Raw genomic sequence first — 15079 nt, 5'->3', positions numbered from 1 at the left:
CAGTCTAAAGTATGTGCCATTATTTAGTGGTACAGACCCCCAGTAGTGTTGTTTGCTATAGATAATGTAATATGCCCTTGAAACTTTTCAGATTTGTAAAAACATCTTCATGAATCCATCATAGCATTTGTTACAGTGGGAACTGTAACAAACCCAGCCTGAAATGGTCCTTGATGCTAGTGAACAATTGCTGAAATTTGAACTCAATAGCCAATCAAATCACTGCTCATATTGAAGGACTACACATTTAAGAAGTCATTCATATTCATTCAATACTTTAGTCTCTGTGAAGTTTATTAATTCCATATACAATATACATAAAACATTTAATCAGGACAAACACTGTATGTTTATAGCCTGGGAGGACCACTTATTTTCCAGCCTTCCATCTTGGCAACTTTTGTGAACATAGCCAATGTCCCCAAGCCGATGCACGCCGTTACACCTGTAGTAGCACTGTGAGCTGTGTAACACAAACACAAAACAAACTTATGGATAACCTCAAAACATGTAGATGTGAACTTTTTTTTTTTGTACAAATCAAATATTTTGCCCTGCCCTTAATATGAGAAGTTATTATTAGTAGTACATCATCAACTTCTTTTTATGGACCATCCAAAGAAGTGTCAAATATCCTTGTGCTCAGCTTTTGTACTTACTCCGAGCTCCAAGGAATGCTCCAGAGGAACAACCACCGATGAAATAATTTAAAGGGTCATCTGGGGCATCCCTGGCCTGGGCACTTAGACAAGTAGCCATTCCAAAAATTGCCCCAAGGGAAGCTGCAAGAATACATAATGTAAATTAAAAGTCACTTTATCTTCACCTTCAAGTCAATCATTGTGCTAAAACTCATCTCCTTCACAGCTCATAAGAAAAAAATAAATAAATAATGTATGATGTATAATGTGTAGCAAAATCTTCACTTTGCGATATCTTCTAGAAAATAAAGAAGTTGAAGAATGGTGAAGCCACTGTTAGGTTTCAAAGGACAATTCTATGTCTACTGCTTACCCATTGTAACTGTGCCTGAAGTAGCCCTCTGAAGAGCCTCGACAGCAGTTTCAGGTTGGAAAGCCACAATGTGGTAGGCTGAGCCGACAAGCCCTGTGCATTACAGAGATAGTAAGAAGGTTGGTATTCAGGACCAGAGAAAACCAGCCTCGATTTTATATACAGGGTTCCCACTCTAAGTCAAATGTTAAATTCCATGACTTTTCAACAAAAAAAAAAAAATCCATGATTTACTACATAATGATGTTACAATATACTGACCGATGATTTCAGAGCAACCGTGTATCTTTTTTTAGAGCGGGTGATGAATAAATGGGTATTGAATACGGTAAACAACGTAGGGCTACTCAAGCAAGCAGTAAAGCTAATATCCAGATATACATGCGTGGAAATATTTGTATTAATGTATTTTGGCAAGTAATGTTAATTACGCTAATGTTAAAACGTTGGGGCAGCCGTGGCCCACTGGTTAGCACTATGGACTTGTAACCGGAGGATTGCCGGTTCGAACCCCGACCAGTAGGCATGGCTGAAGTGCCCTTGAGCAAGGCACCTAACCCCTCACTGCTCCCCGAGCGCCGCTGTTGTAGCAGGCAGCTCACTGTGCTGGGATTAGTGTGTGCTTCACCTCACTGTGTGTACACTGTGTGCTGTGTGTGTTTCACTAATTCACCGATTGGGTTAAATGCAGAGACCAAATTTCCCTCACGGGATCAAAAAAGTATATATACTATATACTATACTAAAACAAAGTGCCCTGATATTCCATGACTTTGCCCCAAAAATGATTGTCCAATGATTGTCTGGAATAGATATATAGAAAATTCCATGAACCCTGTATGTAATACTATCATTCTGCACCCAGTCTTTGGTCTAGCTGCAACTAACTTCAAGCCTGTAGGTAACGTTAGTTAGTTAGTTTATTAGAAATTACTGTGGATGTTAGATAACTACTCTTACAAGCCGCAGGTGACAACAAGAGTTATCTTAAAGAACACAGAGTGATGTTCAATGTTATATGTTGCACCAGAGGTTGCTGGGTTTCAGGTCAATTATCCCACCAACCGTACATATTTCTGTTATCTTCTATCTAAAGATAAGTTACGTTAACTTTTTGTTAGTGCTACCTTGATTGAAATAACGTTATCGTGTTTGTTAGCATACCTAGCTTAGGTGAGCTAAGGAGCTAGGAGCTAAGCCTACCCTGGCATGTCGCAAGGCCTACTGGCGCTGTTTGCCTCTCACGCTTCATTATTGTACAAAACTGACACTAAACTGAGCATTCGATACAAAACGTACCTATGGCAGTGGCTATCTTGGTAGTAATCCATGTTTTCTGCACACAATCTCTACCCTCTTCTAGCTCCCAGTACCCCATCTTGACTTCACATCAAGGACACCAGTCAACGCGAGAATTCCCAGATACATTCAATAACTCTTTGTAATCTTGGTACTTTGTAATATCGCCCTCTAACGGACTGGAAGGGGACAATGCCGTGAACTGATGTGAACTACTTCAGCCAAAATATCTTTAATCGACTGCCACCTGCCGAAATCTTTGGTAAATTGATCAATTTAATAACCAGCTGTTTGTTTTCTATTAAAGATTTATATAAGTATCAGTTGAGCTCCAAGATATTCAGGTTTCAATGTGTCTGATGTGGGTGTGTTAAGCAGAGTATAGGGCGTAGCCAATTTGTATTATCATGGCTACACGGAAAGACTAGTATCCTAATTTTGTAAGTCACTTTAGATAAAAGTGTCTGCTAGATAAATGTTGTAAAGTTTAAACTCTTAAAATCTTTAGATCAAGCAATGGTGGCAAGTAAAAGCTTGAGTTTTATTCATTCAATTAGTTAATGTATTTTTATTTCATTTACTTTTATCTCAAAGCATGATAGAGAGCCTATGGCCTGACCCCCATATAGCAAAGCACAAGGCAACAGTGGCAAGAACCCATTTAACAGGAGGGCAAAGCCAGGGTCAGACCACATCATCAAAGTGATGCAAAATCCATAGTTCACAAAAGACCCAGTGACACACCTGCTAGAAAACATAGTGAACCTGGCCACAACTTCAGAGAACATTGCATGATATGCTTAATTGTTATGATTAGCGGGTCCTTCCAATTTCATTTCCAATTGTTTAAAAAATTCAGTTTTGGGTGTGCACCAATAGGCCTATGTTTTTTGCAAGCACATCAGAAACTTCAGAATTTCAGAAACTTTTTTGCTTGCAAGCAAAATCTTCTCATGCACAGTAGAAACTTTGTTATGTGACCAGAACATGTTGTGTGGGCACAATAAAGTTTCTGGTGTGTATGCAAAACTTTCTAGTGGATACTCAAACATTTCTGGTGTGGTGAAAAAAAACTGCCCATGTTCCCTCAGGCCCACTGACACACAAACCTTTACACCAAAGATTCTCAGGACATGTCACTACACTGAATCAGAGAAGACAAATGAGACATCAATCTTTCACTTGCCATGAGGACAATGGGGTTTTGGGGTAAGTATTTTCTGTATTTTTAAAATACAAAAACACTTCACTCTATTGTATCTTGATGTCTGGTGTCTGCTTGATACCTGGTAGAACTGGATGAGGAGGGGTGACAGGACGAGAGAGGCTGGCAATAGAATTGTACTTCTAGGTAATCAACTAAATAGTCTTGGGATGGGGATGCGCTCAGGCCCAACCGACGATGATGAATGCATCCATTACATTTAGCAGACACTTCTTGACCAAAGTGACTTACATATGTCAGCTATATTACAAGGGATCACATTGTCCCCGGAGCAACTTGGGGTTAAGTGCCTTGCTCAAGGGCACAACGGTGGAAGCCGGGAATTGAACCGACAACTTTCAGGCTACTGCACGCTAGCCCAGCTCCTTAACCACTACACTACCACCACCCCACCGCATCCACACATTTAGACTCAAATGTAGGCTAGGCTACACTTCAAACTCTCAAAGACCAGGGGGGTATCCCAAGTATGTGGTTTAGTGACAAACCTGGCTAAGTTAACTCAGAGTAAGTAGTAAACCTTCTACAACAAGAGCCCTATGCCGTTGTTTTGTTAGGAGAAGGAAGCCATAGGCTACAGCTCTTCTATTAGGAGGTTTACCACTTACTCTGAGTTAACTTACTCAAAGAATTATGTTCTTTGATTTCTCAAGTGCTTTTAACGCCATCACCCCTCAGACTTGGAGATAAGCTCTTGCAGATGGGTGTGGACGCTCACCATATCCTGGATTACAGATTACCTGACCGAGCGGCCACAGTTCATCAGACTGAAGAGGAGAGATAGACTTCTCTGCATAGTCTGTCTGCCTCCATTCTGTCACTCCACTGTCTGCATAGTCTGTCTGCCTCCATTGATGCCCATTGGGGGGCAGCCGTGGCCTTCTGGTTAGCGCTTCAGACTTGTAACTGGAGGGTTGCCGGTTCGAACCCCGACCAATAGGCATGGCTGAAGTGCCCTTGAGTAAGGCACCTAACCCCTCATTGCTCCCTGAGCGCCGCTGTTGTTGCAGGCAGCTCACTGCGCCAGGATTAGTGTGTGCTTCACCTCACTGTGTGCTGAGTGTGTTTCACTAATTCATGGATTGGGATAAATGCAGAGACCAAATTTCCCTCACAGGATCAAAAGAGTATATATACTACTATACTACTCTCCACCTTCTCCATGTTTGTGTACTGACTGTCCACTGGTCTACTGTTTTTACTGCTACACTGTTTACAGGCTATATTAGCACATATGCATAACCCCTTCCTCCCTCCCACAGCCTGGACTGTGGCCGTACTTAATACTTAAAGGGGTGGTTCAGGATTTTGGACATAGGACCTCATTTCCAAGTAAGCAAGTGTGATATTTATCAGTGGAGACCGTTTTCAACACGTTTCATCCAGTCCTTCTAATTGCAGAGTTAAGGGTGCTAGGCTAGCGCCAAGTCAGCGGTATGTACTAGCCTGCCACTAAAGACAGTCTTACCCACTCCAAAGTACACCCGAGGCAAATAAATTATAACGCCAGACTATCGATGCAAATGTCTGTATTGACAGTGTTATTTCTAACGTTATTCTATCCTTGCATTTCAATGATCGCATTACATTTTGAGGGACTAGTTTCTTAGCAGCGGCGGAATTATACTTGCTCGGTTAGTAGTACTGCCCGAAAAAGTAAACAGTAAAGCGCACTCAAATGGGGATACCTAGTAGTAGCCTTGGTAATATCAGTCCACCGCTGAGTTGCAAAATGACTACTAACAAGTTTAGGGACCAAAGTATAACTATTGCAACGCGATGCAAGGGTAGTTGTATTTCTTACACTATTCTATCAACACAGACATTTACATCGATTGTCTGGAATTTGCCTCAGGTGTACTTTGGAGTGGGTAAGACTGTCTTTAGTGGCAGGCTAGCACATACCGTTGACTTAAGCTAGCCTAGCACCTGCTAACTCTGCAATTAGAAGGACTGGATGAAACGTGTTGAAAACGGTCTCCACTGATAAATATCACACTTGCTTACTTGGAAATGAGGTCCTATGTCCAAAATCCTGAACCACCCCTTTAATACTTAATACTTGACCAATGGCTGTAACCCTATTACTATTGCGCTGATATAGTTGTTCTATTACTTTGTCTACATTATTCTCTAATATGTCCATATTTATTTTATGCTGGTCTCTAGACTTTATTCTTCCACTGTTGGACTTACTTATTTGCAACATGACACTCACTCTCATAGAGCACCTTACCATGCAAACAGAATCACAGGCTCAGTCCCTGCCCTGTCACTGCAAGCGCCTCATACTTAATCATCCATACGCACACTATGTGGATATTTGATTTAGTTTTATTTAGTTTTTTTTTTTTACCTTCTACTGTCTTTATTGTTCAGTGGTGGTTTTTTTTATTTTTATATACTTATATTACTTTTTCTGCAGTAAGTGCATGTGTGATGTCTATATGCTACTGAGACCTTGAATTTCCACTTGGGGATCAATAAAGTATCTATCTATCTATCTTACCCAGGTTTGGAATACCCCCCAGGCCTGTCCTCCCGTTCAAAACCGCATCTCAACACTATTTGTTTTCTGTGTTCTGTTTTATGACTGCACATTTATTGTTCAATTGTTGTCATTTGATGTAATGCCATATTGTCTCTCTGAAGTGAATTTGTTGTTGCACTTTCTTTGTGACTAGTCTTGTGTTATCACTCGGTCACATTTTGCAAACACAGTAGGTCCGGCATGTCATTCTTCGCTTCCAAGGTTTTTCTTTAAGGTATTTTGACCTCTCTTCCAGTATCTTTGGTTTTGACGTATGGAGAGTGTTTATTGCTTCCGGAACGCTAGGATATCCACAGGTTCCAAGCTTGTTGCGAAGGAACTTTAAGTCAATGATCATCTGCAGAAAGCTATTGGAAGCAGGGCAATTAAACTAAAGGTTTGAATGATTTGTTTCAGAAAAATCGCTTCCAGACATGGAGACTCGTATCTTAGGAAGGCAACGGAGTTACTGTTATGCATTTGATGTCAATGAGTAACGTTAACATTAGACCAGGATAGCTAACGTAGCTAGCGATAACATTACATGCCTTGCAAGGTAACCGTTGAGTCAGAGAAACAGAAACATAATTGGATTGACTTTTTCCAATGAATTTGCTTTGTCCCAATAGCGAATGGAATTACCAGCCGTTTTGTGGATGGTGAGTCTCTTTTTCTTAAAGTTGACGTTAGCTGAAGAAGTCCCCAGCTAGCCATACTTCCCAGCTTTAAATTCGTACTGCGTGGCAGTAGGAGACGCTAACGTGGCTAACATCATATCTCAGCTGTAAATGAAGATTGGTATGGTGTAGTTGGTCTGCCCTACGGTTCCTGTGACATGTCTTCACCGTCACCGGTACAAATCAGGGAAGCAAATGCACATTTAGCTGCATTGCATCGGCGGGTTGCTGAGCTGGAGCAGAGACTCGAAGCAGCTGAGAAAACCGTGCGTGAGCAAGCTGAAAGCCTCATCCGGAAAGATGAACAGCTCAGAGCTGCTACTCAAGAAATAACTGAGGCCAAAGACAGGTAAGTTAAGGTACAAATATGACATATGAAGTCTATATTTATGTCGTTGCTTTAGAGAGGATGCAATTTTTAAGAACTGCAATTAAGTGTTAGGATAGATGTGCCAGTGTGGAAACTGTTTGTCAGACATTCTATTCTGGCTACTGGCTGTTCTGATATTCAGAGAGATTTACTCTACTCTCTGAATCTCTCTAGTGTGGTGTTTGAGTATTCTGACCGAATTATCTTGCTTTCTCATTCAGAGAGATATCCTACCTCCATGAAAAACTCTGCCAGTCTGAGGAAACCATCCAGAAGTTTCAACATACAGTAAAGGAAAAGGATGCTCTCATTGGGCAGCTACAGCATCGGTGCCAGCTCTTGGATAACATCTGCAAAAGTCGCCCATTGCTGGACAAGATGCTGTCACACATGGCAGAAGCTGAGAGAATGGGACCTGTTGTTGACTTGGGTGAGACTGCCATCAACTCCTCTCTCACAGATGGTGAGTCCAGCTGCAGTCCCAACCGTGTATCCAATCACAAGGACTTCTCCCTCAGCGAGGATGACATGGATGACCAAGAGCTAGATGGAGTGGTGTTTGGAACCACTGTTTGAGAAAAATCCATTACTTGATTTCAACATTATTCATGGCATGCTGAACCTGAAGACCTTTCCATGATGTGTCCCATGGGTAGGCTAATGCGTCAGATGGCATGGCATGTTCAGAGTCATTGTTACAATGTTGGCTGAGGTTTTGGATTAATTACCATAGCGTGTGTTTTGAGATCTAGCTTTGGTTCTTCCTTTGAAACAAAGATAAGAATGTAGATAGACTAATGGACCTTTAGTGAAAGGATGTAGGAACAGACAGGAATTAATCATACAGATTTAATTCAGATAATATATATATATATATATATATATATTTGTAATATTGTAATGGTTAATTGAATTATTTGTTTAGTAAATTGTTTCAAACAGGACACAATGACATCAAAGATACGGCAAGCTGTTGGCATTCCTGAAAAACTTCTGCCTTGTTGACCATCATAGGTAACAAGGGCAGGCAGGCGTGGCAGTCTGTCTAAAAGTTTTGTTTGTATTGGTTAATACAGTTGGACCATGTTGATTTTTTTTTGTTGCTTATTCAAGAGCTTAATATCAGATTTATTTCTCAGACAGTTTTGGTGACTCATAGTATCTATTTTTATGTTCACCATCAGAATGCAAAATAACAAGCAATGTATTCCAAAACAGTTCAACTTATAACAGCTTTAAATGGATGCATCACGTTCAAGAGAAGAGTCTTCTCAAATTGAGTTGACTTTAAACAACTGTGCAAAGTATAGAATGTAATCTACATGGAGAAATGTAGATTTTGGTGTGAAATTTAAAAATGGGGTAGCCACTTAGGATAGTCTTTGAAGTTCTACTGTATGTTGTAATCTGCTTTGAAATCCATCATCTGCAAAGCATTGAAACTTAAGAACACAATTCAGATTGCCTTGATTGATCCTCTGATGTCTAATTCCCCCATCCAATCTTTGTTTCCTTGATACAAAACCGTCTGCACAACTTGAAGTTCCTTTTTCCAGTTATCTGTTTTGCCATTACTGGCATCTATACCATTAATTACAGAAATGGGATATAGGTCACAATTTGAACTTCTGCATGTGGTCCTGCCCTTTATGAAGAATGCTTCAGTGAAGCAAATTCTATGCAAATTTTATGTTTGCTTTTTATCTATTAAATTGCTGCGCATGATAAGGGCAGTGTTACTAAAACAGCAGTGGTACCTTAAAAAGCTATTTTTGCATCTCTTTTCTGAAGGCTGTGTGTAGTGTTCTGTTTGCAGAAGTACATATTCATGTAATTTCAAATGTAATGTCTGGTATTCTCATGGTAAAGACTTTGTGGTAGCAAAGTCTGTTCTGTAAAGGAGGCCTATGGACAGTTTATGGAGATGTTACATGCCTTCAGCTGTTCAGGTGTAGAATAAAATCCTTTTCTGGACTTTCTGTTGTTGATTATTTATGTAATAAACAGGGGCAGCCGTGGCCTACTGGTTAGAGCTTCGGACTTGCAACCGGAGGGTTGCCGGTTCGAACCCCGACAAGTAGTGGCCACGGTTGAAGTGCCCTTGAGCAAGACACCTAACCCCTCACTGCTCCCCGAGCGCTGCTGTTGATGCAGGCAGCTCACTGCGCCGGGATTAGTGTGTGCTTCACCTCACTGTGTGTACACTGTGTGCTGTGTGTTTCAGTAATTCACGGATTGGGATAAATGCAGAGACCAAATTTCCCTCACGGGATCAAAAGAGTATATATACTATATATATATAACAGCACTTCTGCAGTCGCTTTGCGGGCCTCTATCGGCTATAACCGCACTATGTAAGTGTATGTATGTTTATAAATCATGCAACATATTCTACCTTGTCTGTGGACATTGTTATTTGCCTAGCCGGTGCTGGATAAACAATAAACAAACAGAGGGAAAGTTCTTTGGTGTTGCTTTAAATGCATATGCAGAGGAGGGGCAGCGGGCTACGAGAGAGAGCGGGGCGGGGTAAGGAAAGGCTGCGTGCGTAAAAAGCGCAGCTCAATGGCAATGCAAGGATTTGATCTTATATTTAATTTAAATTAAATTAAATATAAAATATGAATCTGTGACGGCCGATTTTTATTTTGTGGCGCCCCGCCACAGATTAGTCAATGTATGGGAAACACTGTACTTATACTTACTACAGTACTTATACACAGACCAAACATTCAGTTCACATTAGACACGGTTTCTTTTTTGTACAGATGAAAAGGTGGTTTGCAAAGCTGAAGAAATCCACTATGAGCCAATTCCCAGATCAGGGCTATTCAACTAGCGGCCCATTGGATTTTACCTGCGGCCCACCCACAAACAGCCTTCAAATCTGGCTTCCATGACTACGATAAAATCAATAAAATAAAACGAAAGTGCTTGGCTGCAAAAAGTGGTTTGCGCCTCTCACACTGGAATGTCAGATAACCTACCTAGGAATTCCCGCCTTTGCAGCAGTACCGTTTCACTGTGGTTTATTTTACAAATATGAAATATGACAAAAGTTGGATGTTAAAGGCACCCTTAACAACAATTGCTCTCGGGGTCCCCCTTTGGTTAATTAGTCCATTAAACTAACTAAATATGCGTCTTTTGCAACAAAGTATGAACTTAACTCGAAGATCTCCGAATTCCTGTAGCATAGCAGCCTTTTTGCGTTTCTATTTTGGAGAGAGGAAGGCGAGGGGTGGTTTCCTACCCAAAACTAGAAAGTTTGTAGGTCGCTAATCGCCTAGAAGGCAGCTCAATGGCAGAACTGCCGTTCGTCATGTTATTAGGTTATGTGCCATCAACAGGATTTTGGAAACTTTATGGTAAGGCCAAAAAACTGTTAAAGGGTGCCTTTAATGAGTTAATTTAGTCATTAAAATTCTGCTTATTGTTTGTCAGGATACTGTTTCACTGATTTATTTTAAAAATATGAGCTATGACAGAAGTTGGGTGTGAATGTTATATTCCATCCCCTGATACTGGTTTATTTGACAAATAATCTATATGGACCTGCTCTATAAGCACCTTATGTCTGTTTGGAATTGTTTTGAGAGCCTATTGATGCATCTTAGAATAAAGGAATGTCCACCACATCCAGTGTTACTGAACTCATTGAATGTAGCTGGATACTCATGAATACATGTCTCTTATGCCCCCAGGAGAAATTTTAGCAACACCATATATTGGATGGCCCGCGAAGACCCAGTGGTTTTCCTGTCTGGCCCATTTGGTTATGAAGTTGAATATCCCTGCAGTACATAAATGAATCCTATAGGCCTACACCAAAAGAAAATCTCAACTGAACAAAAAAGGTCCAGGTTTAAACCATGTACAGGCAACTGGCAGTGTGGCTGTTTGAACACGAGTTAATGGCTACAAGCATCCCGATATCACTGAAGAGGAGGCCTAAATGGACTTCCGAGAATAAATAAGGTTTAATGAATGAAAAAGTTGTATGGCTGCATGTTTAATATTAAAATGCTTTTCACAGCAGCCATTTCGGATAAAACAATGACAATTGAAACTATAAGAAATAGGTGATAAGAAATGGTTGAGTACAAAGTTAAGGTTTTTATTTATTCAATACAAAACTTTTTTTCCCCCTCCATCCACAAAGTGATTTTTCTAGTTGACAAGACGTCACACATACAAAATAATTTGATGATCGATCTGTGGTTTAAAAGTGCTTGGGAACTGCCCTTCCAGACAGTGCATTACACAGCACAGATCCAAATTACTATCGCAGAAGTAGCTTCCCTCTTCCAATGCAGTTGTAGAAACCTTTGGTACCATCAGGGCCAATTGGCTGACGCAGCACTTCCACAAAGCTGATGGATTTCTTCAGCTGCCCAGGTGACATGGAGCAGCTCTTGTCCGGGAAGAAGGCCTGAGCGGCAGTTTTTCGCCGCTGCACCCACGGGCTTCCCACAAAAGCAGCACTATCCTGTGAATAATCCCCAGAACACTTGATCCTGCTGAAGGAGGAACTGTTGTTGGAGTTAGGAGTGCTGACAAATTGTGGTGTGGCCAGTGGAGAAGTGCCATGGTTATTGGAAAACAGCTTGCGTGGCACAAGGGGGCTGCCAATGGGACTACACAGGGGCTCCCTGTAGGGGTCACTCCGGCAAGAGGACACTCGAGGAATGGCAAGTGGACTGCCGTACAGGGCCTGTGGACGGGTGACCCTCCGGTTCGGACGGGGCGAGGGTGGGGCAAAGTCAGACTCTGAGGAGCTGTAGAGCACCGAGTCCTCCAGAGTGTAGGGGTAGCGCTTGGTCTTGCGGCTTGGCTTTTTGCTACAGACGTCCTTCACACATTCCTCAGAGGATTCCTCAGCGCCGTCCTGGACGGAGGTGGGCTTACGCGTGCCACGGCTGCCCAGAAGCACAACTCGTACACCTTTGCGTCCCTGCTGCTGCTGCTGCTCCTCAGACTGCAGGGCCTTGTAAGCCCTACGTGCTCCATCCAGATACTCATACTCCACCACGGTGCAGAGCTTACGGCCCAGCTCGGTGTGCTTCTTGGCAAACCTTTTCAGCTCCACTGGCAACTCCTTTCCTGGACGAAGGATCCTGAGGGAGGAGATGGTGCCATGGACGTTGAAAATTCGCATGGCTATCTCCATGAGGTCCTGCTGCTCCAGGCCAGGGGATGCGTTCTCCTCTTCTTCGGTGGAACTGTCTAGCAAATTCCATGCCAGCAGCAGTTTGCTTGTGGGGATGCACAGAAGCCAGTCAGGCACAGGAGTTTTCCTTCGTACTTTGGTTCCCTCCTCATTTACCTCCAATTTCTCAGAGGTGCGGGCAGCAGCCAGAGTTGTGCGCCAGTCACGTGTCAACTCCCGGATCTAGCGGGCAAATAATATACACCAAAAATAATTTCAAGCTGTCTTTTTGCTTTGGCATTTGTTATTCTAATGGCTAATTATCTCAAACACAACACAAATACTCAACCCAACATTTCTAAAAGTCATACCTTTTTGAAGGATGTTAGCAACTTGAGGCTTACATAGCCCATCTTGTTCCTTTGCACATGTTTTAACAAGAAGGCATCCTCAGCCAGATTTTCATTAGACAGATAATTCTCCAACTGAGCAGTTATATTCTGCCTCAGTTCAGCAACTGGTGGACTCCAAGCATCCCCCTCCAAGCACTCCTCCTCAAACACATCAGTCAAGTCTGCAGAGCTCCTTTTTTGAAGCAAATGGAAAAAGCTTTTTTTTAACTAATATAACAAATGTCATCTCTACAACAGGCTTTTGAAATTTTTTTGTCAATTCCGTCTGACTGATTTAAAAAAAAATCCGTCTGGCTGATTAATATTTACCCGTCCAAACTATCATTCAATCCGTCATCAGTAGTGAATGGGTGTTTAGAGTCCGGGGACTGCTCAGAGGTACAATCTTCGCACTGAAAGACGTCCGTGTAGGTGGGCGAGGACATGCTAAAGAAAAAAAACAACCTAATCATTAACTTTCCATGTATAATATACATTTCATGATTATCACATGAGCTCTCTTCAATATTCTGTGTATATAATATGTTGCCAACAACACAAATGCCTAAATTACCTGCTGCTACTCTAGGACGGTTTCCTCTGTCACCGCACCTGTGCGTTTGGCTTGTTAATTAGAATTCGAATTAGAACAGTCATCACGTCATGATTGCTAAACTATTGCAGGTGATGTAACAATGTATGTGTTCTATGCCGACTGCAAAGCCACGATGGTAAAGATGAATGACCACGATTCCTTTCCGTTTTACAAATGCATTGAGAAAAATGGTAGGATAATTTCGGTGTATGATCGCCTTCTCTGGATTGCATGTTGCAAAATTCGTGAGCATCCCATAATCGACCATTTTAAGTGAGTCCTAACAGTCACAATTTAGACTGAATATCAGTCTTCAATAAATAACTTTTCCGTAACCAAGACTCATTAAGGACTAATCATAAGTTGACTTGCTTCACACCTTAATTGCATACATATTGCATAGAGTAATTCAAATGTAAATTCCTTTAAATAAAATAAAATAAAAAATACATCTGCTATAGCCTAACCATGATGCACATGTAAGATGGCTTGCAAACTGAATCAAACAGAATCTTCCCATTCTCTCAGCCTACCCTGTGACCTAGAGAAGTCAAAATAGACAGGCATGTTTATCTTGTTTATCTTTATCTAGAACACAGTCAACACTGGAGGAGCCACACCACCCAATAGGAGGCAATGCATCAAAGGAGTACACTCTTAAAACAAATGTGTTGAAAGCAACACAACTTGCGTTGTTTTTAACACATCTCTGTGTCCAGATAGGGACAACACAGTTTGTTTAATTTGATATACAATATGTGTTGAAAATAACACAACTTGCGTTGTTTTTTAACACATCTCTGTGTCCAGATAGGGACAACACATTCGTTTTAAGAGTGCAAAGTGCAACAAGGAGCCAGACCGATAAGTGTTTTGTCTTCACTGTATAGACTATATGGAAGTAAATAGCATAATGGCTGCGTCGAACACTTTTCATTTTGGGGTGAATCTCTTCATAAGCCTTAAAATCTATGCAGCAATCAAAAGGAAGTTTAGGCTACTTAACACCTTAAGACAGCCTTCAAAATAAACAGCCTGTACAAATGAGAAATTTGCTAATCACTTTTGTTTCAGTAATTTACAAATAATTAAGTGTTACAATTTTACAGATTATGTGCAAATTAACAAAACCAGAAAAGCAAGAGTAGTATATTCTAATATTAATTTATGGATTTTTAAAAATTGTTTGTTATATCTTAGGCCTAATTTCTATATGTAAAGTGCTTTGTGCCTGAAAAATATGTTGCACTATATAAATAAAACTTTACTTACTAAGATATGGAAGTGAACAGCATAATTACTATGACATAGGTTTGTACGTATGTGTTGCAGCCATATGCCAGCATAATTAGACTTTTTCCAGACCAATTTTGGAATCTTTGTACAACCCAAGAAGCAGGCCCAGATGATACCGGGAAGACTTTGTCCACTTTATTTAGGTTACAGTCAATCTCTATAGACATTACTCTTTGTTGGCGGATTTGAATCAGAGATCTTAAAGGAACTATCTTTTTGTGTTGTGTACAGGGGTGCAGGTACAGGTAGCCTACAGCCAGGCTGGCAGGCAAAACATCCTTTGAGGTCACAAGACAGGCCTACCACAGTTTTATAGCCTTATAGCCACTGTCTAGAGTGTTTTATTGTATCAATATAACTATTCAAAACAATTATAAAAGCAGGACAAATGGCCTAGAACCACTTTTGCGTGGATGTGGTATTTAGCAAAGAAAAATAAAATATCTATAATGGAGTATTTACTTCCCTATTCAGCCTCAAAATCAAACATACAAAAGAAAACATACATAAAACAAACAAACAAAAATCCCCT

At 41.0% G+C, this 15079-nt stretch overlaps 3 protein-coding genes across 4 annotated transcripts; 1 reads left to right on the top strand and 2 right to left on the bottom strand.

The window, feature by feature from the left end:
• Nucleotides 1–273: 273 nt before the first annotated feature.
• On the bottom strand, nucleotides 274–2434 carry ndufa11 (NADH:ubiquinone oxidoreductase subunit A11). Its single transcript, XM_048253491.1, has 4 exons — nucleotides 2314–2434; nucleotides 1015–1107; nucleotides 660–782; nucleotides 274–463 (listed from the first exon to the last, which is right to left on the bottom strand). The coding sequence occupies exons 1-4, from the start codon at nucleotides 2390–2392 to the stop codon at nucleotides 351–353; spliced, it is 408 nt and encodes a 135-aa protein (XP_048109448.1). The 5' UTR covers nucleotides 2393–2434; the 3' UTR covers nucleotides 274–350.
• Nucleotides 2435–6143: 3709 nt separating this feature from the next.
• Nucleotides 6144–9089, top strand: LOC125301155 (vimentin-type intermediate filament-associated coiled-coil protein-like). 2 transcript variants are annotated; one of them, XM_048253490.1, is made up of 3 exons: nucleotides 6144–6465; nucleotides 6698–7094; nucleotides 7337–9089. In XM_048253490.1, exons 2-3 carry the CDS (start codon nucleotides 6904–6906, stop codon nucleotides 7689–7691), a joined length of 546 nt encoding a protein of 181 aa, XP_048109447.1. In that variant the 5' UTR covers nucleotides 6144–6465; nucleotides 6698–6903; the 3' UTR covers nucleotides 7692–9089. The 2 variants fall into 2 exon arrangements, with proteins under 2 accessions (XP_048109447.1, XP_048109446.1); XM_048253489.1 differs by having other exon boundaries at nucleotides 6144–7094.
• Nucleotides 9090–11211: 2122 nt separating this feature from the next.
• On the bottom strand, nucleotides 11212–13290 carry larp6b (La ribonucleoprotein 6, translational regulator b). Its single transcript, XM_048253091.1, has 4 exons — nucleotides 13231–13290; nucleotides 12987–13103; nucleotides 12636–12849; nucleotides 11212–12507 (listed from the first exon to the last, which is right to left on the bottom strand). The coding sequence occupies exons 2-4, from the start codon at nucleotides 13100–13102 to the stop codon at nucleotides 11398–11400; spliced, it is 1440 nt and encodes a 479-aa protein (XP_048109048.1). The 5' UTR covers nucleotide 13103; nucleotides 13231–13290; the 3' UTR covers nucleotides 11212–11397.
• Nucleotides 13291–15079: the final 1789 nt, after the last annotated feature.

Source organism: Alosa alosa, chromosome 9 (assembly GCF_017589495.1).
Source record: "Alosa alosa isolate M-15738 ecotype Scorff River chromosome 9, AALO_Geno_1.1, whole genome shotgun sequence".
Lineage (NCBI taxonomy): Eukaryota > Metazoa > Chordata > Actinopteri > Clupeiformes > Clupeidae > Alosa > Alosa alosa.
The sequence above is the reverse complement of the archived record's forward strand: the minus strand, read 5'-3'. Positions and strand labels throughout refer to the sequence as shown.